The sequence below is a fragment of the Thamnophis elegans genome, chromosome 15 (genome assembly GCF_009769535.1).
Source record: "Thamnophis elegans isolate rThaEle1 chromosome 15, rThaEle1.pri, whole genome shotgun sequence".
NCBI classification, from domain to species: Eukaryota; Metazoa; Chordata; class Lepidosauria; order Squamata; family Colubridae; genus Thamnophis; species Thamnophis elegans.
In genome coordinates, this window is record NC_045555.1 from 48,041,727 (window position 1) to 48,066,998 (window position 25,272).

A 25,272-nucleotide genomic window follows, 5' to 3' on the forward strand; every position below is an offset into this window, starting at 1 on the left:
CCCCCATATTTGATAAAATAGGGAAATAAACACTGTATTAGGCACTTAATATTCAATTTTTTAAAAAAAAAACAAATTTGTATAAAGCATTCTACAACAAATAATCGAAATGCTCAATTTATCCTGCCTTCAATTATTTCATAAATAATATACATGTTATGTTTTTTAAACATTATTGTTCAGCTATATTAAGCTGCAAGACTGTATTCCATTTTAATAAAAACCATGCCTTGAAAACATTACCTAAGTTTGGTCCACTTGTATGTGCCATTTCGCATCGTAAATCCTCCAGTTTCAAGTTGCTGTATGTGCATAGCAAGTATGTGAGCTGATGGAATTGTTGACGATGTTTTAAATCTCTCCCCTTCCATTAAGCACAAGCTGTCACTTTTTAAAAATACCTGAAATAATACACACAGACATGCAGACAGGCAGACAGCTTAGAACAGAGCATGACGATTGATGGGGAAGTCTTTGTTATGTTGTAACAAACATTTTTGTATAATATGTAAAGAGAAAAGACTTAGAATTGGGAACTATAATGTAAAGGTTCCCTCTCTCACACATGTGTTAGTCGTTCCCGACTCTAGGGGGTGGTGTTCATCTCCATTTCAAAGCCAAAGAGCCAGCGCTGTCCAAAGACGTCTCCATGGTTATGTGGCTGGCATGACTAAATGCTGAATCTGGCTAAATGCCGAAGGCGCATGGAATGCTGTTCCCTTCCCACCAAAGGTGGTTCCTATTTTTCTACTTGCATTTTTTACATGCTTTCGAACTGCTAGGTTGGCAGAAGCTGGGACAAGTCACGGGAGCTCACTCCGTTATGGGATTCAATCCGCCAAACTGCCGACCTTTCTGATCAACAAGCTCAGCGTCTTAGCCACTGAGCGTCCCCTTAGACCAGTGTTTCCCAAAGTGTGGTGCGCGTACCCCCAGGGGTACGGGAAGAGTTTGGTGGGGGTACAGACTATTGGACGTGGAACCGCATCTCAGGTTAAAATTAACAACCAGGGAACCATATTATGACGATCTGTCATCTCAACATAAACAATTTCATCCTTCTCATTGAATCAAATAAATGTTCTTTATAATATAACTTTCGTTTATTTTGCGTATGTACCAAAAAAATAAAAAATAAATATATTTTGATTTTTATTAAAGCATATGTTTTTTACGAGGGGTACTCAGCGTTACGAAAATTATAGAAGTGGTACACATATGTCAAAAGTTTGGGAAACACTGCCTTAGACTGTGTAATATATACTATAAATAATGTATAATAATGTCTTATGTCTGGACATGGGTTTTTATGCCAGATTTCAGTCCTGCAGGATATAAAGAGCAATTGCAAAATGTTCTCTTGTCTTGCAAAATGTCATCCCTTCAAGGAAACACAAGTGATCCAGATCTTTGGAGGAGCAAACACCGCCAAAAATCACATATCCGTACATATATACCTTCACTACTCCTAACAATTGTTTTATTTTGGCTAAAAGCAGAAGACATGGTGAGAGATTTACTTTGAATAAAAAGGTACTGCACTTCTCAAAGTCAGTGTTTAAAATGTTCCCATCCTGCAAGGCAGGAGCTAAGAGAAAAAAAATAATTCAATATTCTTTTGCAACCAAATCTGAAATGTTACAACTGCATCTAAAAAAAAAACACCCAAGGGAGAATGCGAGAGAAGTAGAAATCAGCGAATGGATTGTTCGATTTGTGTTTATCCTTCTGTTTATAAGAGAACAGTTTTTAAAACAAAAAGAAAATCGCCGATAGCTTTCCAATTCTTCATTCACTCTCTGTCAGAAAGGCTGCGGTTATGACATTTGCAAGAAACATTTTGGATCTTGGCTGGCCTGAGGGAGGGATAAACCATTAAGCGGAGCCGATGGGGACAAGATTTCCAAGACTTGAGACAATGTCAGCCCTTGATCAGAAAGATCTTGTTTAATTTTTCCGCTCATCCTTAAACTTGTCTCTGCTTTGGGAACTGTTTCTCTGTAGGCTGCCGTCAAATCCTAGGGAGAAGCCTTGGATACAAACGTTGAAAATATAAAGTAAAGTAAGCTCCCCTCCTCCAAATTTTCAAGTTTCTTGAGGAGAGACTCCCAGATGTCTTCTTTCCGGTTAGATTTGCACGGAAGGGGAATGCAGGTAATCTTCAATTCAGTTCGTTTAGTAATTGGTTGAAGTTACAAAGTTATGACCCTTTTCCCCATGAATGTTGCAGTATCCCCGTGGTCACATGATCACAATGCAGATGTCAACTCCTAACATTTCCATAGTAAGAGGGGTGGGGCACATTCCACACATACTGTCGGCTGAAGTCGGATCTCAGATTACTGCGGCAGGCTTGGGAGGGGTGCACCTCATTTGGGAATGTGATTTGTGACACAGACTGAGGGGAGGGAAGGAACAGGGGGATAAAGTTCAGATATAACTCAAACAAGGCTTAGATCTGGCTGCAAAAAGATCTTGCCTAGGGTGCTCCTAATAAATGACACGTTTTGAATTGAAACTTGGCTCAATGCTCATGAATTAATTGGGGCATTTTTAGAAAACCTGACAGCAGATGCTTGGCAACCGACTCATATTTATGCGTGTCGCAGGGTCACGTGATCAACTTTTGTGAACTTCTGACAAGCAAAGTCAACAGGATAGCCAGATCCACTTAACAACTATGTTACTAACTTAACAACTGCAGTGATTCGCTTAACAACTATGTCAAGAAAAGTCGTAAAATGGGGCAAAACGCACTCAACAAATGTCTCACTTAACAAGGGGACTTTTGGGCTCAAAAAGTTAAGTAAGTCGAGGACTGCCTGTACTGTGGTGGACAAGAGAAGCATATGTATAAAAGGAAGGCCCAGATCATGTGCTCTTTTTCCCAATCTCCAGCCCAGTCCAAGCTGGGATGACTGGAAATGGTTGTCTAATATTATTGTCTCACACTTGATGAAGGAAAACATTGACCTAGAGTAGTGAAGCGTATGGTTCTCCCAGTTGCAATGGATGGCTGTGAAAGTTGGACCATAAGGAAGGCTGAGCGCCAAAGAATTGAAGCCTTTGAACTCTGTGGCTGGAGAAGAAGACTCCTGCATTGAGTCCCTTGGACTGCAAGGCCATCCAAGCGGTCAGTCCTAGAGGAGATCAACCCTGACTGCTCTTTAGAAGGCCAAATCCTCAGAGTGAAACTCAAATACCGTGTTTCCATGGAAATAAGACATGTCCTGCTAATAAGCCCAATCGGGCTTTTCAGAGCATGCGCCATAATAAGCCCTCCCCTGAAAATAAGCATGCCCCCAACTATTTAACCGCATGCACAACCGGTCCCCAACATTACCACTGTACCACCTACGCGTACAGCCTGCGGGGCAAAAAGAGGGTCCGCTGAAAAGACAGGTGAAGCAAAGTGCTTCCACCACCCCTCGCCCTTCCCTCCCGCACAGGCCACCAATGTGATCACCCCCTCCCACCTGTTCCTTCTCGCGCAAAAAAAACACCGCCCACCCCACCCCAATGGTAAAGGCAGCCTGCTTGGTTCCCTTCCCCACCGCCCCTTTAGCGAGGGGTGGCAGATGGGGGGGGAGAAGCTAGGCGCGCCTCTTACCTTTCCAGGTCTGTTGTGTTCCTCGCCTTTTGTCCAGTAAATCTCCTTGTAAAAAAACCTCGCTAGAGTTCAACTCGCTAGACAATGTCATTTGGCGGCTCCTCGGGGGAGGGCCTTCTCTGTGGCTGCACCGGCCCTATGGAACGATCTACCCCCAGAGATCCGGAGCCTCCCCACTCTTGCGGCCTTCCGCAAAGCCATTAAGACCTGGCTTTTCCGGCAGGCCTGGGGCTGTTGACCTCTTGAATGAGGTCCAGCCCCATTAAGGTTGAGTGCATGTTGTGTCTCTTTTAACTTCTCTTGTCTTCTACTTTTTAAACTTTTTAATATTCCTTTTATTGTTTTTATGTAAGCCGCCCGGAGTCCTTCGGGATTGGGGCGGCATATAAATCTATTAAACTCAAACTCGAACTCGATCTCCTGCAGAAAAAACACAAAATCGCCCCGAAGAGATAGAGAAGAGATAGAGAAGAGATAGAGAAGAGATAGAGAAGAGATAGAGAAGAGATAGAGAAGAGATAGAGAAGAGATAGAGAAGAGATAGAGAAGAGATAGAGAGAAGAGAAGTTATTTTTTTTTACTGTACCTCTACAGCCTTCAGTTCTTCCAGTATATCAGAAACTTTAGAAGGCATGTTTTTCCAAATCTGAACAGAAATCAAAGTAAATGTTAGTCTTCTGAATATTACGAGTGGAACGCATCCTTTTAAAATATTATTTTAAAAGTATTCTGCCTGTATAAACAACTAAGAACTAGGCGTAGCACTCACAGGCAATTGTCTGACAATGAGATTTTCCAGACCTCTCAGGATTTGCATGGCAGTGGCAAAATTTCTTTGCTTGTAGCAACACTTGGCAGTCAAGAGAAATTTTGATACCCAATTCATCTGTACCTGGAGAACAATCAGAAAACAGTTTAAACAAAATGTATCAGCATTCTCTGCCAATGTGTACAAATGCCCAGCTCTCAATGTCAAAAAACACATTTCCAGCTCTATTTTTTTCGCTACGCAGTTCAGGGAGGACATCATCATTATATGGAAATAGCTAAATGCTTTCAATTCCAGCTAGCTAAATGTGATAAAATTCATTACCCATTGGCAACCCAAGCAAAATGCTCACTAAAAAGAAGAGATTTGGTGTCAGATTAAATAAATTACTCTAATTGTCTTGTTTGCTGAAACCACAAAGCACATTGTATATGTTTTTCCCCATGAAACACTTCTTCATTAGATTTATTATGCAATTACAAAAACTCCGGTTTCCAAGTAGCTTTTGGTTACTAAGTAATAATTGTGTATTTTGGAGAAGGGACGAGAGGGAAAGACTTGATTTTAGTTAATGATCAGACTACAGCAAGATAAAATATAATCAAACACAATAAAGCACCCAGGCAAATTAAATCTATAAGCTCTATAAAACTAAATAAACTATAAAATCTATTGATACTTATGAAAACAGAAAACAAAGAACCAAGAACGATCATCCTGGTGCAATAAAATTAGCTTATCCTCATGCAAATTATAATACCTAACGATACACTATTTAATAGGCATAAATATCAGAATTCATAGACTATATTCTTTTTTAATACAACTTTATTGAATTTCAAAAACTGATGAAATACAGGAAATAATAAAAAAGTAATAAAAAAAGAAAAAGAATTAAAAGTGTAAACAATTAAGCAATTGTTCACCTTTCGGAATCTGCAAGGAATGTTGTTATATTTATCCAAGGAAATTACATCAGACAATAGATACTAAAGATGAACTGCCCATTTATTGATCATGTTATTAAATGAAGTGTCAGTTTAGTGCGGTGGTTAAGGCACCAAACTAGAAACCAGCCCATCTTAGGCAGAACGCCAACTGGGTGGCCTTGTGCCCGTCATTATCTCCCAAACCTCAAGCAAAAACCACTTCTAAAAATGCTGCCAAGAAACTTGCAGCGACTTGTCCAGGAGTTAACACTAACTTGAAGACACAAACGCACACAGATGTGTTAAAACAGCACTTACAAATTTCCCCCTCCTGGCTGGGGAATTCTGGGAATTGGGTTACAGTTTTGTTTTTTTAATGTAGTTCAGAGAAAGCAAAAGATTTCTCTGTCAACCAAAGAGCTGTGGTGGCGCAGTGGTTAGAATGCAGTATTGCAGGCTAACTCTGTCGACCCCCAGTTCGATCCTGACCGGGTCAAGGTTGACTCAGCCTTCCATCCTTCCGAAATGGGTAAAATGAGGATCTAGATTATTGAGGGAAGTTTGCTGACTCTGTAAACCACTTAGAAAGAACTGTATAAGGGGGAGTGGTAAGGGGAGAGAGGAGAAGGAGAAAGGAAGGGGAAGTAGAGTAGAAAAGGATGATGGAGGGAAGAAAGGATGTAGAAAGGGGGAGGAGAGAGGGGGAAGAAAGTGTCGGATAAGGTATAAATATGGTGTATGGAGAGCAGAAGAGCCAATAACTGGTTTCCCCCCCCCTTTGGTAGATGATGGTAAGATGAATTGATGTAATTACTTAATAATACAACATGATATTGACCATGTAATAGTATACATGTGATTATATGCTATGAAAATGGAAAATAAAAAAATTTTCTATGAGAAAAAAAAAAGAAAGATCTGTGAAGCACTATGAAGTGATATATAACTCCCCGTGCTATTGCTATTGCTATGATCCTGCTCTATTCAGAGAAATAGTCATTAATCAATAGCAATAGAAGTTAGACTTATATACCGCTTCATAGGGCTTTCAGCCCTCTCTAAGCGGTTTACAGAGAGTCAGCATATTGCCCCCAACAGTCTGGGTCCTCATTTCACCCACCTCGGAAGGATGGAAGGCTGAGTCAACCTTTGAGCCGGTGAGATTTGAACAGCCGAACTGCGGAACTGCAGTCAGCTGAAGTAGCCTGCAGTGCTGCATTTAACCACTGCGCCACCTCGGCTCATAAAGAATCACATAAATAAAATCACAATAACGAATCATGTTGCCCAGGCACACATTCACACTCAATTCATGAAACAGGAATTATTCATACCTTAGAGCTGCAACTGGTTACTATCTCTGCAGCAACCCAGGTACTGACATTATCTGCATATTTTAAAAGCTGCAGGAGGTGATCATCTTGGACACAGTTGTTGGCAAAAAGGTTATAGGTCGGAGTAGATAGCAATTCAGAGGAAGAAGCCCTGTGAAATGAAATAAAAATGTATAACACTTACAGCCTAAGTCTATGCAAAAGCTAACACAACTCACTGCAAGGAAAGCCACGAATCGGATTGCATTTATTTCCAACCCCAAGGGATATAAGATCAAAGCTCAAAGACGCCAGTAAGCTAGATCTTCAACAAAAGACATTATTTTCAGAATGTATCTAACTGGCAAGCTAAGCACCAAGTAAATGCCTTGGATAATTTATCCACAATTCTGCAGCCTTTGATTTGCCTTCCTTAATAGTCCGGATGATGCCAGGATTAAAACTAGACTTCTAAATTTTTTCCTATCTCACCCCACCTTATGCAGATCTGCTTCCTGATCCGCAGCCTCAGAGATGTTGCAAAGAACTCACAGGAGCACCGAAATATCCTTTACTGCAATATTTAACATGTGGAACAGTTAGCAAGCTTGTTAGTGAGCCTCAAGGGAGCACGGTCCACAGTTTAGGAATAGCTGGATGCTTCCTTAACTGAGAAAGTTTGGGGGCATCTGCCTTAGAGGTAAACTTGTTCCAATGGTTCACATTAAATGAACTGCCTTCAATTCTGCCATTTTATAGCCACCTAAGAAAGAAAAGGGATTCTGCAGAAACAATAGAAGGGGCTACTGAATAACAGCTTTAGCCTGTAATTAAAGCTAAGCAGAAGGTAAATATTATGGCATCTCAGTAGTTTTCCGCTTCCATCAGCAAGGTTGGTTAAATAGCAAACTTACTTTGGGAGAGGCACTGTTTTATCTCTGACTCCGAGCAATCTTGAATTTAGAAAATGCACTGGGTGGCATTTATGGAATAATTCCTAAACAGATGAAAAAGAAAACGGCCATGGGTTATATATTCCATTTTGCATGCCTCCATTATTGTGTTTTCTAATCCAAACTCACATACTGTAGTCTTGTTAGGAAATGACCCAGAAAGACACCAATTGTACCAATAAATCAAGGAGGTATTTATTTACATTCCATCCCTGTTTCACTCATTAAAAGCCATTCTACAAGACAATCACGGCAATTTGAGCATTAAAAAAAAACTAATCCAACTGAAATACACTCTTATCAGTTTCATTCTAAAGTGTGAGTCACTGATAGAGGTCGATTTTCTTTCAGCTTTAAAACTACTCTGCAGGTTCAGATCTAATGAATGCATACATGAGAGACCATCAGGAACTAGCAGAGCTTGTAGTTAGATTGGAAAGTAACAAACCAACAAATCTCCAAGAAAACATAGTGAATTTAGTCTACAGAAGCCAGATGGAGATTCTACTTTCAATCGCTGTTCATATCTTTCAAGTCCAATATGAGCTTCTTACAGATATGCCATTCATCTTTGAAGAGATCAGGGAACATTGCCTCTCATAAGGTATTGTAATAATACCATATGAGGTCCAGGTAGGGCTGAAAAGTTGCTTGCTATATTCCCCCTAATTAAATAGCAATAGCACTTAGACTTATATACCACTTCACAGTGCTTTACAGCTCTCTCTAAGCAGTTTACAGAGCATATCACCCCCCCCCCCAACAATCCGGGTCCTCATTTTACCCACCTCGGAAGGATGGAAGGCTGAGTCAACCCTGAGCCGGTGAGATTCGAACTGCCGGTAATCGGCAGTCAGCAGAAGTAGCCTGCAATACTGCATTCTAACCACTGTGCCACCAATAATTGCCATTATTAATTATAATAAAGTAAATAATTAACAATATTATAATTATTAACTTAATATTATTACACTAACAAATGAAATCCAGTTCTGGATGTTGCTCAGTCCGTTCCCAAATTGCCTTAGATGGTTCTAATTGACAGCAATATTGCTATTATTATAAATATGATTTGATTTGATTTGTCTTGTATGCCACCCACTCCCGAAGGACTCCGGGCGGCTCACAATAGACAAGGGAAAGGGGGAAAACTAGACAAAGACAACACTTTAAAAACAAAACCGCAACATTCACAATTTCCGTGGGGCTGGATATTTCGCAGCCCCCCGCCCCCCCCCGGCCAGCTGGAGCAGCCAGGACTTGGTGGCTTTGCGGAAGGCCGGGAGGGTAGTAAGGGTCCGGATCTCAACAGGGAGATCATTCCAGATGAATGAAAAAAAAAATAGTGCCCAGGAACTTCTAGATCAGTGTTTCTCAACATTGGGACAATATTAAGGCAGGCAGACTTCCCCTCTCAGAATTCCCCAGCCGGCCATGTTGCCCTGGGGAATTTTGGGAGTTGAACTCCACCTGTGTTAACGTTGCCAAGATTGAGAGAGAGACAGTTCTAGATCCTTGAGTTTCTCATTGCTTGTTGTGATGGGAAGATGCTTATATCTATTTCCTGATACAAAACTCCTTATTAAGAGACAAAGCACAGCAGCATGGGTAAGGAGAATAGCGCCCATGGGCATCGACGTGATCTCAGTGCTTACCAGGTTCCCTGCTCTGATTTAAACAAAACAGTTCAAAAAAGTGAATTACCGTATATACTCGAGTATAGGCCGGCCCGAATATAAGCCGAGGCACCTAATTTTACCACAAAAAACTGGAAAAGTTATTGACTCGAGTATAAGCCTAGGGTGGGAAATGCAGCAGCTACCGGTAAATTTCAAAAATAAAAATAGATACCAATAATGTTTTTGAATATTTATTTCAAAGAAAAACAGTAAACTAGCGGTGTATTCAATGAAATACTTCACTCACCTCATGATGCTGATGTCCCGCTGTGATGATGATGTCCCGTGCAGCCGCGGGAGCGATGTCCCGCCTCCTATGACACACGGCACAGTGATTCCTATCATTGGATCACTGTACCAGAGGAGGTGGGACATCGCTATGTGGCTGCTTGCCATAACAAGGAGGAGGTGGGACATCGTTGCAGAGCGGCAGGAGGGGGAGGAAGGGGAATCGTAAGACAGCCCTGCATTACATTAGAACGTGAGGAGGGGGGATGGTGCGGTGCGCGCTGCGCGGCAAACTGACACAGAGGGAGGGGAAACTCACAGGGGCGCCGGGCCATTCACGAGTGTCACCCAGCGGCATGGCCCCGCCCCTTTTTCTCCTCCATTTCGGGCAAATTTTTCACTGACTCGAGTATAAGCCGAGGCGGCTTTTTTCAGCCCAAAAAGTGGGCTGAAAAACTCGGCTTATATTTGAGTATATACGGTAAATAGGAAGTTGACATTTTGCAACGGGAAAGTATCAGCATTTGGAGCAATTTCTCTGGGTCTCACAAAGTGCTATTTCGGCTTCCGCTAAATGCTTCTTGATGCCAACATGATTATTTTAGGGTCACTTTTAAATTTTACGCAAAACGCTTACACTCTTTTTCCTGGCTGAAAGCTAGAAATTCAAAGTAAGTACTTCTAAATAACTTTTTTTCCCAGTTGGAATGAAAACTGGCATGACTTGTCTGTTAACAATACCCTAGCTTGCCTACAAATTTCATTCCATTCTAGAGAAGAAAAAATAATAATAGAATTTACATTAATTTATATGAGGTGAAGAGGCTTTCCCCTCGGGGGTCAGTGAGTCAGCTCAGACAACTGAGGCGAAACCAGCACAGATTAAGCCATTGACACACACAGCTCCACTTTGGTCTTTCAAAATGAATTCAGTGCTTTCACCGCATTCTGAATATATTGTTATATACAACTGGAGTGTCAAAGCATAGCAATATTTAAAGAGCACAGTGCTAAAACCATGGTGACAGAAAATCCATTTTACCTGTTCTAATAATGTCAGCTGAGAACAAAGTTGTTGCGCGGTGTATTCGTTTAAGAAATATGGAGCCTCGGCTATTTTGATGCAGAAGCCAGACAATTCTTCTGTTGTGGGTCGATGACACACCTGGGGTTCAGGGCCTTTTGAAAGTCTCCAGCTAAGATGCTGTTTGAGAAGGACAAGAGCCATTAGCTACATCGTTCATAAGGAAAATTGAAACCAGTCTTTCATAAGATATATAATTTAAATATATATTCTTATATATATTCTTGTGCTGATAAATAAATAAAGGGAGACTAGTATAGATCTATTTCAAGCTATTTAGCTAGCCATACCCTTACTGGGGTTCGAACCTGGGCTGTATTACATATTAGGCAGATGTGTTAACCACTAAGCCACAAGGTTCTCCTCCTTTATCAGCTTATGTAAGATATCTCTCTATATAAAAATGGCTGTGTGTGTATGTTCCAGAATAATTCTGGAATGCCTCAAGCAATTTCAACCAAACTTGGTGCACAGATTACTTACACTCTGGAAACAAATACTGGGGTGGATGGGTGGGTAAGACACCCCTAACATCCCTCGGTGTGCGTGTTCTGTTAAGATACGTTCTGTTGTGCCTCAAAATGGCTTCTACTGTACTGCCTTAAAGTGGCCTGCTGTATAGCGCTGTGGAGTTGCCATTGTAACAGCTTCACAATACTCCACAAGGAGGTTCCAATAAAGGAGAATATTTGTAGCTCAGGGTTGAAATGAGGGGTACTTGGTGCTCTCTGAGCTTGCTTATTTCTTGCAGACATTTCATTACCCTAATTAGGTAACATCATCAGTGCTAGTCAGGAAGATTCTTAGATTTTCCTTACATAATAATTTCTCATAATTTTCTTAACTTCAGCACTAATTTATTCAACAGCAAATTCTACAAATATGACCAAACAGGAATCCCTACTAGAACTTTATCTTTTCTAGATTTATTTGATTTATTTATTTCTATCCCATCTTTATTATGTTTACAATAATAATTTTTAGCAATAGCAATCGCAGTTAGACTTATATACCGCTTCATAGGGCTTCCAGCCCTCTCTAAGCGGTTTACAGACTCAGCATATCGCCCCCAACAATCCGGGTCCTCATTTCACCCACCTCGGAAGGATGGAAGGCTGAGTCAACCTTGAGCCGGTGAGATTAGAACCGCCGCACTGCAGATAACAGTCAGCTGAAGTGGCCTGCAGTACTGCACCCTAACCACTGCGCCACCTCGGCTCCTTTTTCCCACAACAACAAGCCCATAAGGTGGGTTGGGCTGAGGGGTGGGTTCCTGCTGGTTCTAACCGGCTCGGTAGAAGAGATTCCACAAATCTACCGCGCCGGTTAGAACCCGCTCCAGCTGTGGAAGGAAGGAAGGGTGGGGCTTCTTCAGAGGATGCGAGGCAAGAGCAGCGTTGAAGCCCTCTCTGAAGCAGCTGGAAAAGGTATATGTGGGTCGGAGGGAGGGGTCGGAATTCACACTTCATCCTCCTGGTGCTGTGCGGGGCTTTGGGCAAAGGCTGGAGGGAAGGACCCTGACTCGCTTGTGCTCTCCCTCCCCAAGTGTAGTTTGATTGCAGGCCACCCCTAGATTTATGAAAATAAATCATACACCTCAATTATTTCATGCAATTAACTGCTGTTTGATTTTGTCCCAGCTAAAAACTAGATTAGAAGATGTAACCAGTGGAGGACTAGCTCTCATAGCATCTGATAGTTCTATCCTACTCAAAATCAAGATTCACCTTTTAATTTAGACGTAAACTTTCCATGATAACTTAGCTAAGGCACTCTTTCAAATAGATTAGATAAGGCTAGTAAGTACAGTGAGGAGGAATAACAATTGGATATAGTTATCATAAGTGAATATAAAGCAAGTTAAGGAAATGACATACCTTTTGTAAAACATTTCCCGAGTCCCTCTTACGTGAAAAAGAGAATGATGATCGTGTTTCATGGAGCTCCATCCCTTGTTCCCATTCTTCCATCTTGCAGAACCGAGAAACTTTTCTCTCTTTCTCACTAGAAATGTTATTAAGTAATAACAGCAACTGTCTGCCGCAACCATTGAGTGGAACCACCTGTAAAAAGTCAGTAATTATATTCTTAGCAATAGCAATAGCAGTTAGACTTATGTACCGCTTCAAAGGGCTTTCAGCCCTCTCTAAGCGGTTTACAGAGTCAGCATATATTTCCCCCACAGTCTGGCTCCTCATTTCACCCACCTCGGAAGGATGGAAGGCTGAGTCAACCTTGAGCCTGGTGGGATTTGAACCGCTGAACTGCGGATAACAGTCAGCTGAAGTGGCCTGCAGTGCTGCATTTAACCACTGCGCCACCTCGGCTCTCTGCTTCAAACTGTGTCTTAATTTATCCGAAATAAATTTTATTCTCATTCCCCCACATTCTCAACCAATTATGTTTAGAATAATGCATTGCAATATTATGTCCTGTAACTTAGAGGTGATTTAGAAGACATTTGCATTAAGCTATCTGTCAAAGCAGTGAATTACCTGGGAAATGATAAAGTCTTTTAGTATTCGCATGAGATTAGTGTTTATGCTAAAGTCTACGGTGTAACAGTCTTCGATCCAAGCGTGAAGAATGGAGAAACTACGGTGGTATATTTTGCTGAACAATGAGGAAGATTCTGGGCTGGAACTAAGAAAATTAAAAAAAGGAAAAAGATGAACAGGCGTTTTCGCCTGACATAAGCATTCTAAAAGATTATGTCTTTCAGCTTATTACATCACACATTAAAAAAATGTAATTTTTAAAAGCAAGAAAAAAAACACCCCTGTTGAAATCCAATTATACATTTTGGCCTAAAGAAGAATGTGCAATCAGTGAAAGAATTGAACAAATCTAAGCAGATGCCCTTGGAAAATTCTTCAGATCCCCTCTGGTCTAAAAAAATCTTCTACCAGTAACTATTTTGGCCACTTTAGGCTTGGAATAATCACTTTCTGAAGTGCTTATTAAGTCTTGTGCAGCTCCTTTAAACATGGTTTTTAGTATTGCTTTGAAAGAGCTCGAGAGGTGTGCTTAAAATGTTTTACTAGTGCTGTTCCTGTAGTGTATTGATTTCAACTATTCTACCCGTTTGTGTTGGAGGTTCTGATATAATCGACAAAATGATAGAGTTGGAAGGGAACCTTGGAGGTCTTCTAGTCCAACCCCCTGCTCAGCCCTATACCTTTTCAGACAAATGGTTGTCCAAACTCTTCTTAAAGACTTCCAGTGTTGGGGCATTCACAACTTCTGGAGGCAAGTTGTTCCACTGATTAATTGTTCTCACTGTCAGGAAATTTCTCCTCAGTTCTAAGTTGCTTCTCTCGTTGATTAGTTTCCACCCATTGCTTTATCATTTAACTCCTTCAGTTAAAGCATGAGTAAAACGTTTTTCATTTCCAAGTTTTTTCCCCCAGCCACTGATAAAACAAGTCCCATATCTTATAAAATTGGACGTATTAGCTATTTCTAGTGATTTCTAGTGATCTATTGCTATTAAGTGGACCGGGTGCCAGGACCAACATTCCTTAGCAGCATTAAAGAAGGAGGGAGTTCATTCCTTCCTGATCACTCCCTACTTCCCTCTTCTGGTGATCTCTCAACTAGGTTGATGCTCATTTGGAAGAGTGCTAATCTTATCTTTAAAATGGGTATGGCACTATTCCAGAAGACTGTTAAACTCACATTATAGCTCAACTAATGGATCAAAGGTAGCCAAATGGTCCATTTTAAGTACCCATCAACAATCACCCGATCCTACCCATGTTAAAAAGGCATTTGGTGTAAGAGGAAATGAAGGTAAGAAAATCTGCCAATCACTTTCCTTACTTTGTTTTTCATCGAAATTCTAAGGACAGCACCATTGCTAATCTTGTTATTATGAGGCAAAAACAGGCTTGGTAATCCAGATAGAAAAATCTAAAGGTTGCAGAAACTTCAACTGGCATAAGAACTATTTTTTTTGGCTATGCCCTCTGACTACAAAGTAAGCAATACTTTATAATTATGAAAAGGTACATAATAAAGGCCACTCAAATACTAATGAGCTCAAATATACCTGATTTCAGTGGGGTTTCATTACCTACCTGGGCAAGGTAATTCTGATTCTATCTAGAAGAAATTGTAGAAGTTCCTCTTGTGAGCAGAAATAGCGAAAAGTGAATAGGAACTGTTGAACGTAGCCTTTTAAAAATGCGTTTCTGAAGAATACAAAGGAAAACAATAATGCAAAGCTAAAATATGCTTTATTGGTCTCAAGAGTGACAAAAAAAATAGGAAGCAAAAGGAAATTATTCAGTTAGATATCAGTTAATATTGCAATTTCTGTTTATTGTTCTTTTTGAAATAAGATTGTTTTTAAAAAAATGTACGATAACAAGTAACGTATTTCTTGACATTATTGTGAGCCGAAAATACTTTTAAGGTACAATCTTACCAATTTTAAAAACCAGTTCTGTTTCTAAAAGCTGCAGAATTAAGCATTTACTTAAGAAACGCACAAAGCTACTAGAATTTCTAGTTAGTCTGGAATGCAAAAATGCAGTAAGAAAGGCTTAAAATTTTAAGTTCAGAGGTAACAATTTAACTTGCTTTCCTAAGCTTTTACACGACAGGGGCCAGTTCACTAGGCTCTAGACCAGGGGTATCAAACAGGCGGCCCTCGCAGGTCGGATACGTCACACCCAGGCCACGCCGACCCTGCTTCGTGAATGGGGGGGGGGGAAGTCGCAAAACATCACGTGATGGCAACATGACGCCACGAGTTTGACACCCGTGCTCTAGACCAAAGAACACGTGAAAAACAAATCTGCTTCTTCTCCCCAACTTCCCATGCTAGAATTTTTAAAGGTTCGCCCAAAAAATGGTGAGAATTCTAGCCATCTTCTCTTCCCCTTGTTTTTGCAAATGATCCAGTAGGATGGTCACTGAAATATGTTCGACACTCATTCCTCTTTTCTAGTCTAAATTCTTGCACAAATTAACTATTTACAGATAGTCCTTGACTTATGGCCACAATTGGGACCAGAGGTTTGGTTGCTAAGTAAGGCAATTATTAAATGAATCATGCCTCATGTTATGACCTTTTTTCCGCCATGGTTGTTAAGCGATCACAACCAAATCACTGCAGTTTCAGTTTCAGTTTAATAAAATTTGTATGCCGCCCACTCCCATTGGGACTCTGCCTTTGTAAACTGCTTATAGAAGGCTGAAAAGCACTTCTTTGGGTATATGAGCAGGTGCTATTGCTATATTTCCACAAATAGGAAAACTGAAAAGTCCTCTAAAACTGCTGTACTTAATGAAGCAACACCAAGCTAGATGGACCAATACCACATTTCCTGATTTTTCTGGGGAAAACATGAAGTGTCTTAAGATTAGAATTGATACTCGATTTTATTCTACTATAATTTCTGGTGGAATTGTATAAGGGGCTGTACCTAGAATACAGGCAGGCCATTAATCCAAGTGGAGTTCCAGCTTGAAGATTTCTTAGGCAATTTTGATTGTGGTTATACTGAGCTTCACTTGGAGCTTTGTTTATGTGATAAAAAGTCAGCACGTCATCTAAGGCCCTGATGTCCAGCATTTCATTTTGTCCCATATTAACCACTGTAAGAAAGTTGTATGGTTCAACACCCCATTTTTCTGCATACATAATCTGCAGCAAAAGGAGACAAAAAAGAAACAAACAGAAAAGATACAGAGGGGGAAAAAAAAAACGCTTCCAAAAGATGTGGAGTAAGTGTTGGAATACGGTATTCATGTATTTTATACAATAACTACGGCAGTGTATTCTTCAACCAGTAGATGGCAGTGTTTATACGTTTGCAGTTGCACCTATGGTATATTCTAGGTCGCGGGTGTCAAACACACGGCCCGCGGGCCAGATGTGTCACGCACTCTCCCCTGCCCCAGTTTAACAAAGGGGGAGAAAGTTGTGATATGTCACATAACAACGTGCCATTGCAAGTTTGACACCCCTGCTCCATAACTTTGTATGAAGTTTCCCGATTTCCTTCTGCAGTTAAGCAGAAAAGCACATGTCTACTGTGCACTGTTTGTTCTGTAGGGCCATATACAGGATTTCTAACAGTTAGAAAGGGGAAATGCAGTACTAATAAGCAGGGTGGGACTAGTTCCTACAGTTGTCTTGGCGAGAGGTGAAGTAGTTTGCCCTTGCCTCCTTCCTAGGGCTGAGAGAGTATGGTTGGCACAAGGTTACCCAACTGGCTTTGTGCCTCAGGTTGAACTAAAACTCACCGTCTCCCAGTTTCTAACACGATGCCTTAACCACTACATTAAGCTGACTCGCAGATATGATCTGACGCACACAAATTGTGTGCTCAAGCTATGCTGCACCCACAGAGTTTCCACAAAAATCTGGAGCAGCTCCTTATTAAGGTAGGAAATCATGGCAGAAATGTTTGGTTTCTTAAAGTTGCTAAAGTTGCACTGTCACTATCTGTAACCATTGATTGGGCTGGTTAGGGAGATAAGAATCCACACCTCCTAATGAACCAGAAGTTCTCCATTGCTGTGACGGGTAACCCAGGAAGGCCACTGATGCTTCAAAGGTGGAGCAACGCATGTCCCATTCTAAAAAGTTGCCTGACAACAGCCATCCAAAGTCATTTGTGTCTGTGTGTGTGTCCAAAAACCAGAAATCAAAGTGGGGTTTGAAAGATAAAGTGTTTTTGAAATGGATAAGAATATCCAGCAGAAAACAAATTAGTCATTAGCTTAACAGGAAAGGGGTTTTATTTCTTTTTTCCTTGTACTCCAAATTTGAATAATTTTTACTGAATGAATCCTGTGGCCTGGCAAAACTGCTTCCCACAGAAAACAATGGATGGCACCTGGAAATACAAACAGCCTTCCAAAAACACCACCTGCACTGCATAATGACTTTCATTAGTATGTGGTCTCTTTGAATGGCTCTCTTACAAAGAGAGAGAAATAGCGTAGATGAGAAAGACTCCCAACGTTGCAGCTTTAGCTAATTAGAACAATTATTCTGGACAACTGCAGTTGTCACCTTAATCGTGTGTCAGTGCACGGGAGCCTGGGCCTTCCCTGATAACAGTAACAGACGTTCACACCCAATTTTTGAAAACTCCCATAGTTACCTGGATATACTTCTTCACAAGCTCAAGAAACCGTGTCTTTGATTTCATCTCTTCTATCTGTCTCTCCAGCTTTGGCAGGAAAGTTCTTATTTCTCCACCTCAAAGATTTGAAAAGTGTAATCAGGACCAGGTTGCATCAGCACAGATGAACAATTGCTATAAGACAGTTGTTAGCATTTCATTTCCCCCAAATATACCTTTCCTGCTTCTCTCTTTATACAACAGCCGCTGGTAGAAGCTTATGCTCTTCCTGTAATTTCTTGCCTCGATCATTATCAGCTGGTCAAGTTCCTGGTGGAAGAGGCAGAACAAAACGAAAGTGATGCCATTTCTCTGCGGGCTTCTGAGAAGGGAAGCTGAGTAGCATAAAAACCGATCTAAGAGCACGCTCGTCGGGATATTTAATAGTGCCTCTTGCTGTGGTGGCTAGAATAGTGGCTAGAGTGGTTAGTATACAGTACTGCCCACAACCTAGAGTTCGATCCTGACAGGTCTCAAGGTTCATTCATCCTTTCATCCTTCCAAGGTCGGTAAAATGAGGACCCAGATTGTTGGGGGAAATATACTGACTCTGTGAACCCTTTAGAGAGGGCTGTAAAGCACTGTGAAGCGGTATATAAGTCTAAGTGCTATTGCTACTGTATATAAGATTTTAGAAGCTGCTGCTGCTGTAGATGAGGGAATTACACATTTATTACATTTTAATTTGAAGTATATTCTATTTTTAAGAGCTTTGCTTATTGTCAGCTTGCCAAAGGAATTTACTATTGCTGTGCTTCCTATTAGATCGTCCCAGTTCCTAGCCAATCTCTATGACACCTGAACCTGGATATCATTTATGATTTGTTGGAAGTGAAGATGTGATCCTCCCTATTCTGTTTTTCAGCAACCTTTAGACCGACCTTTTGGTATCCCTGGACTGCGCTAAAGAGGAATTGTCTTGGGTCACATATAAAATATACATGTACGTACGCACATACATACGTATAATAATGTTAAATGTTTATGATCTTGTGGTGTCACATTACTAGCTGTCCAGGACTGTGTGTGGCCTGTGAGCTGCGGATTGGACATGCCTGTTCTAGATCATATCCACGTGAAAGGGAAGACAGAAGGTGTAAGAAGCCATGCTGTACTTATCTCAACAGTTTCATATAAGTTCTGTGTCAGGCCTGCATTTATATTCCTTTTAGAATTTTGGCCTGCCACACTTTCTCTTATTTCATTATGCTGTTTCTTTAAGTATAGTTAATGGGAGGGGGGAATAGAAGGAGTAGGATTGTGGAATGTATTGTTTTTCATTCTTTGCTAGAAGTCAAGGTCATCCTTTGTTCTCCGCACCAGTACACCTGACCGGAAGAAGCTGGGCATGGACGCCAGCGTGGAAGGAGAAGATTGGACCATGTGATGGATTTGTGGGTGTGAGGACAAGATCATGAACTTTTAACTGGGTGGGATTCTGATGTAACTTCCAGAGTTGGGATCCCCCACAGCTATGTGCCAACATGCCTGTTTTATTAAACTGGAACTTTAAGGATATTTTTGCCTTTGACTCTGATTTAATTCTGCATGGTATTTGGAACGCTGATACCCTGACCATTCTGTCTGAAGTAACATAGTTAAAAGCTGGTAAGTCAGATTTATTTTAGCCTATCTCTGCATTTTATGTGAAATACTTAAAAGATACATGAGTAAACAAAATATTAACATGTTAATGTTTCATCATCAAGATAATTTAACATTTCAGTTACTCATCCATCTTCAGAATACTGAAAAACTGTCTGATGCTTTGACTGTTCTGACAGCAAGTCAATAAAAATAACTATAAAGATACTGAGAGACAATCAGGTGCCAGTCACGGGGCTCAACGTCTTTGTTGTGTTATTAAAATCATTTATATCCCAGTTTTCTATTATGCGATATACAAACTGGTTGCTCATATAAAAAAACATATTTTACTTCTTGTTTTCCTTTTGCCTAAAGTACAATATTAGTTGTTATCTTTTTTCTCCTCTTTGAAAACTAAAAGCTTAATAAAAATTCCGAGAGTTCCTTAAGAATGAATTTATATTCTGTATAAATATTAACTAGCCCCACTGATGTTCGTAAAATCATTCTTGCCTAGGGCTTTGTAAATATTTGATTGGGAGAGCCAATTCAATCAGTTCAAGTGAACCTCTAAATCAAACCTGTTTTCTAAATTGAAAATAAATTCAGAATGCTTCTCGGTGGAGTAGAAATGTTTGAATCCTCCTGTGCATGAAGAGAAAATGTTTTATCCTTTACAGAAATATGAATAAAATCTACCTGATTTGAAAATTTAATTGGAATTTCTGAACCAAATCATTTCAAGATCCCAAATCAATTCAAGATGACAAATCAAACTGGTGATTTGAATCTGATTTACTTGATTTACACAGCCCTAATCAAAAGTACATTTACAGCACTGCAACAAAGACTTACATGTGAAAACAACACGAATATAAACAAGGCAATACTTCCAATCCCTTTTAAATATTCAACTGAGATGGCAAAATACATAGTTTCTTTTGAGATCACCAATTTAATGCAATAGACAATAAATCCATCGGGATTATAATTCCCATTTCAGTAATTTTGAAGTTATTGGGAGGAGGGGGAGGAGGTTTAACTGCATATTGAAAAATATTTAGTAAAAGTAATAATAGGAATCCAATAATCCAAACAGTTTCTCTTTGTGTTAGGAAAAAACCTTAAGTACAGTTCAACATGGGTTTATAATATGTTGAAATAAAGGCCATCTCTTGCCTGCCTAACAAACATCTCCCTGAAGGTAGAGATTCTTGAGGGTAATTTCTCTGATAAGAACACTAGAAGGCAAACACACTGGTTTTATCCGTATACTACTAAAACTCTTTTTCTTTAACTGGGCAAAACAGTGCATTCATATGGCAACAATTTCTGAACTAAGGGAAATGGGCTGACTTACAGAATGCATCCAAAATCCATAACTGTGACTCCTTCTAATGCATTGCTCTATATTACATTCTACCCAAAGTGAACACACATAGTTTTCTCAGTTTTGAGGAAACAGGATGACTTACCGTTTTTTTAGCATCAATATTTTGAGTTCCATGAGCTTTTTGTTTTCCAAGCTTTCTGAAATAATTGTGTACATCTAGACTGAACCATTCTGAACCATAGAAGGCACTTCTCCAACCAGGAGAAAATCCAGAAGGAGAGGAAGGGCTGGAGCACGTATCTTCTTCCACCCTTTCTTGAATTTCTTCTTGCTTTTGTTCTGTTTCTGCAACACTTGGCCCACTGCAACGTTTCTCGGTCTGCAAACATTCTCCCTCGGTCTGTATTTCAACTAGGAGAGTTTGTGGTTCAACTTCCTTCTCCTCTGAATCCATACCAGCAACATGATCTGCGTTTGTATGGAAAATTAAAAAGCAAAGGAAGGACACTGTAATAGCTAACATTAGTTTTGTTACTCTAAGCGTTGTTTTCAAACTGACTGTCCTGAGAAGATTTATAAATAATATTTGCTGTTTAATAGCATTTAGCAAATTAACATCTTTATAGGCCAAGTCGATATTTAACAATCAGCATTCTTCCCATGACCTCAAATATAATGAGCATTGTAACTTTTCTTCTATCTGCTTTGTCTTGTGTGAAGATAGACTCTACTTGACCATACATTCCAGATAGTCAAATGTTTGGCCACAGAGGAATCTTCATAAGAACCTCGACTGAGCAGATCCATAATTGTAGTAGTAGCAATAGCAATAGCAGTTAGACTTGTATACCACTTCATAGGGCTTTCAGCCCTCTCTAAGCGGTTTACAGAGTCAGCATATCACCCCCAACAACAATCCAGGTCCTCATTTCACCCACCTCGGAAGGATGGAAGGCTGAGTCAACCTTGAGCCGGTGAGATTAGAACCGCCGAACTGCAGATAACAGTCAGCTGAAGTGGCTGCAGTACTGCACCCTAACCACTGCACCACCTCGGCTCTTTATTGAACATTAATTGAACATTAACTGAACATTAACTGAACATTAACTGAACATTAATTGAACATTAATTGAACATTAATTGAACATTAATTGAACATTAATTGAACATTAATTGAACATTAATTGAACATTAATTAATAATAATACAATTAATTAATAATAATAATTAATTATTATTAATAACAACAACATTAATAATTGAACATTATTCTGACCAATATATCTAATATTTTACTGCTTTAGGTCAAACCACATCGATGTCAGGATTACTATATATTAGACTCTTTCATCTCATGAGGAGAAGGATTAGAAGCATCGTGAATTTAAATGAGATAAACGGCCTTTCAACTAAAGGAAAGCTAAATCTTAAATCTGGTTGCTGTGTCCAGCCCAGTAATAACATTAGCACAGCCTCTCTCCAGCAGGCTCACTTCCGCGCCAGTTTCCCAAGGATATAAATCTTTATTTGAAAAATCCCCATTTGCTGCTGCTTCTTCCTTGTATCTAGTAGGACATAAAGGTTATTACTTCACGGCTTAACCGCTGAAGGTTTTTAGATATTAGTTATGATGGAATGTAAGGCATGCCCACTAACTGTTCCATACCTTCTGCTTCCTCACTGCCACTCAGAAAGGGATTTGGTTCGCTTTGGAAAGTCTTGCTGAAATGTTGTGGTTCATTAATTCTGAAAATGAGGGAGAGTGCAAGAGATGAACATCTGAATACATATTCATAAATGAAGTACTTTGGCAGACGGAAAGCTTCAAAGATGAGCTAAAGTATTTGCATCTTCCACCAGGTGTACTGTATGTCAAAAATGGAAAAGCTTCAAAGCCTTTAGACATTCAAAATACTTTCTCCAGTGGAGCAACTCTCACACGGTGGCTAGCCAAGGCTCAGATAAAACATTTAACAGGTAGAATCTCATCAAGCTGTGAAGGATAAAACTTTAAATGCACGTCGCCAATTTTGCCACCTGTTCTCTCCAGACACCTTTACTACAAGGCTACTAAAGGGGGGGAAAAAAACATACCCCAGCCTATCTTTACGTTGATCCAGGCTTTCAAATATTTATCTGCTCCCTGATCTAGCTACTTTCTTCTCTATATTTGGGAAGGTAGGAGTCATCCAAAGAAAAATGAGTTTGGCTTTTGCGCTACACTTGCTACTCCCAACATGATTGTGCCAAAGAAATTCCCAGTCATCCAGCGTTCGTATTTCTTTTGAAGTCTCCCCTTACTTTCTTGTTGGAGCAACAAAAATGTTCTAAATGAAAATAGAAGTCAGCAGCATTCAGAAAGTCATTCTGGACATTAATAACACATGGTGGAAAGAGGTCTGAGGAAGTATATGAGCTTTGTAATGTGTGCATCAGGGACGCGGGGGCTCAGTGGCTAAGATGCTGAGCTTGTCGATCAGAAAGGTCAGCAGTTTGGCGGTTCGAATCCCTAGTGCCATGTAACGGAGGGAGCCCCCTTATGGAATACTGTGAAACCATTATCATGACAACTCCACTGCGCTGCACAGTAGAAGCCATTTTAAAGCAGTACAGTAGAAGCCATTTTAAAGCAGTACAGTAGAAGCCATTTTAAGGCAGAACAGGCTGTATCTTAACAGAACACACACCCCGAGGAGTTTTAGGGATGTCCTATACGCACAACATTTTTTTCCAGAGAGTAGATCATCTGCGTATGAAGTTTGGTTGAAATTGCTTGAGGCATTCCAGAGTTATGCTGAAACATACACACACACACACACACACACACACACACACACACACATTTTTTAATATATAGATACAAACAATTTAACTCTTCCCATCTTTTCTGTCTCTAAAGTTGCCCTGTATGTAAACAATATTTGGTGTATATGCTAATGAACCATTTGGGACTTACTCAGAGAACATGCAAGGATGTTCTTTGTCACCATCTACCAAATTAGTTATGAGAAACACTGCCAACCCCCCCCCCCAGGCATTTGTGGATATAAGCTGTTATAAAAAAAAACAACCATATGGTTTGAGTCTGTCTTGCACTTAATGCTGAAATTAAAAAGCCAGACAACTTTATTATGTGCTCAGTGAAGTTTTGGAGTTAATATATTTGTATCTAACTAGTCTCCAGAGAACATGCTGCATAGCTGGAACAAAAGAGATTCCAGTTTGATTGCAAAGCAGTTTGCACTCACAACTGAGTGTTTTATAGTCTCTCCCGAGTCTCTTTATGTTTACGTCTGTGTATTCATGTTTATGCCTGTTAAGTATATCTTCTTTTGGAGACTAGAGTTGAGTAGCAGAAGGTAGCAAGGAATGTGCCGCTGAATAGTCACACTATCAATCACAGCCGCCGAAGTTAAAACAAGGATAACTTTACTTGCGTTAACAAAAATAAAGTAGGATAAACATTCTCCAAAACAAGAGATAAGTAGTCTTGAAGTATATACACAACCTATGACACAACACGTTGGTTTACAACTCACGATTCACCATGTAGACAGGTAACTAACATACAGAGTAGCCACCATCCAATATACAGTATTCAATTCCAATAACAAGCATGGAGAACATACAGGAACAACCAGGAACAACCAGTAGTAGTTCCTACTCCCCCTTATGGCTGATTAAAGCAACAGCATCCAATCACATCTCATTTGAGCATTTAAAGTGACAGATACATTATTTCAATCATGATATGTGTGTGTGTGTGTGTGTGTGTGTGTGTGTGTGTGTGTGTATGTATATATATATATATATATATATATATATATATATATATATATATATATATATATATATATATGTTATATTTATGCTGATAAATGTAACAAAACTGTAACAAATGTAACAAAAAAGGCAACAGTAAAAAATATTGGGTTTCTGTCTGGATGGTCTCTTGTGACGAGCCTAATGACAGAGAGTGGAAGTGTGACCTTCCTCCCATACTTGGGCATACCAGGGGTTGTGACTTTAAGTGTGTGTATATATATATATATATATATATATATATATATATATATATATATATATATATATATATATATATATATATATATATATATATATATATATATATATATATATATATAGGTCTCTAGTTGTTCGGGTTTTCTCCCGCGTAGAATTGGAGATGTCTTGGCGACGTTTCGACGAAGTCACATTCGTCATCTTCAGGCTGCTGCTGACTACTTCAGGTTTGGTGTTTCCAGGAGTAGTGTGGGATCTTGGCTGGCTGTTTGTTCCTTATAACTGCTGGTAGGGGATTAAATTTTAACTGCCAGTAGGGGATTAAGTTTTAACTGCCAGTAGGGGATGAAAACTGATTGAATGGGGGCTTGGGTGTGTCTTGATTAGGTGGAAGTGTGTCCTTATTTGGTGGAGGGGTGTTCTGTTCTGATTGTTTGGGGGGTTGTGTTTCCTGTGAGGGTGGGAGGGGTTTTGAAGAGGCTGATTGTGCTTTAGCAGTCTGGCTTCTGGTTCTGGGTCGTGCCTCCTCATCAGTTTGTGTTTTTGGTTGTTTTCTTTGTGGATGTTTTTTGGTAGTATTCTGTGTGGCTATTGTGAGTGTGGGCCTGGTCTCATTCTTCAT

The 25,272-nt window shown here is 40.0% G+C and overlaps 1 protein-coding gene across 1 annotated transcript in view; it reads right to left on the reverse strand.

Moving 5' to 3' along the window:
* Window positions 1-25,272, reverse strand: part of LOC116518369 (kinase non-catalytic C-lobe domain-containing protein 1-like) — a 72,927-nt gene that overhangs the window by 392 nt on the left and 47,263 nt on the right. The window contains 14 exon segments of the mRNA XM_032231703.1: window positions 244-401; window positions 4,197-4,256; window positions 4,380-4,502; window positions 6,643-6,793; window positions 7,536-7,618; window positions 10,524-10,685; window positions 12,443-12,628; window positions 13,061-13,208; window positions 14,645-14,758; window positions 15,998-16,218; window positions 17,687-17,784; window positions 17,884-17,977; window positions 20,770-21,095; window positions 22,294-22,373. Of these exon segments, the coding sequence (XP_032087594.1) occupies window positions 244-401; window positions 4,197-4,256; window positions 4,380-4,502; window positions 6,643-6,793; window positions 7,536-7,618; window positions 10,524-10,685; window positions 12,443-12,628; window positions 13,061-13,208; window positions 14,645-14,758; window positions 15,998-16,218; window positions 17,687-17,784; window positions 17,884-17,977; window positions 20,770-21,095; window positions 22,294-22,373 (2,004 nt within the window).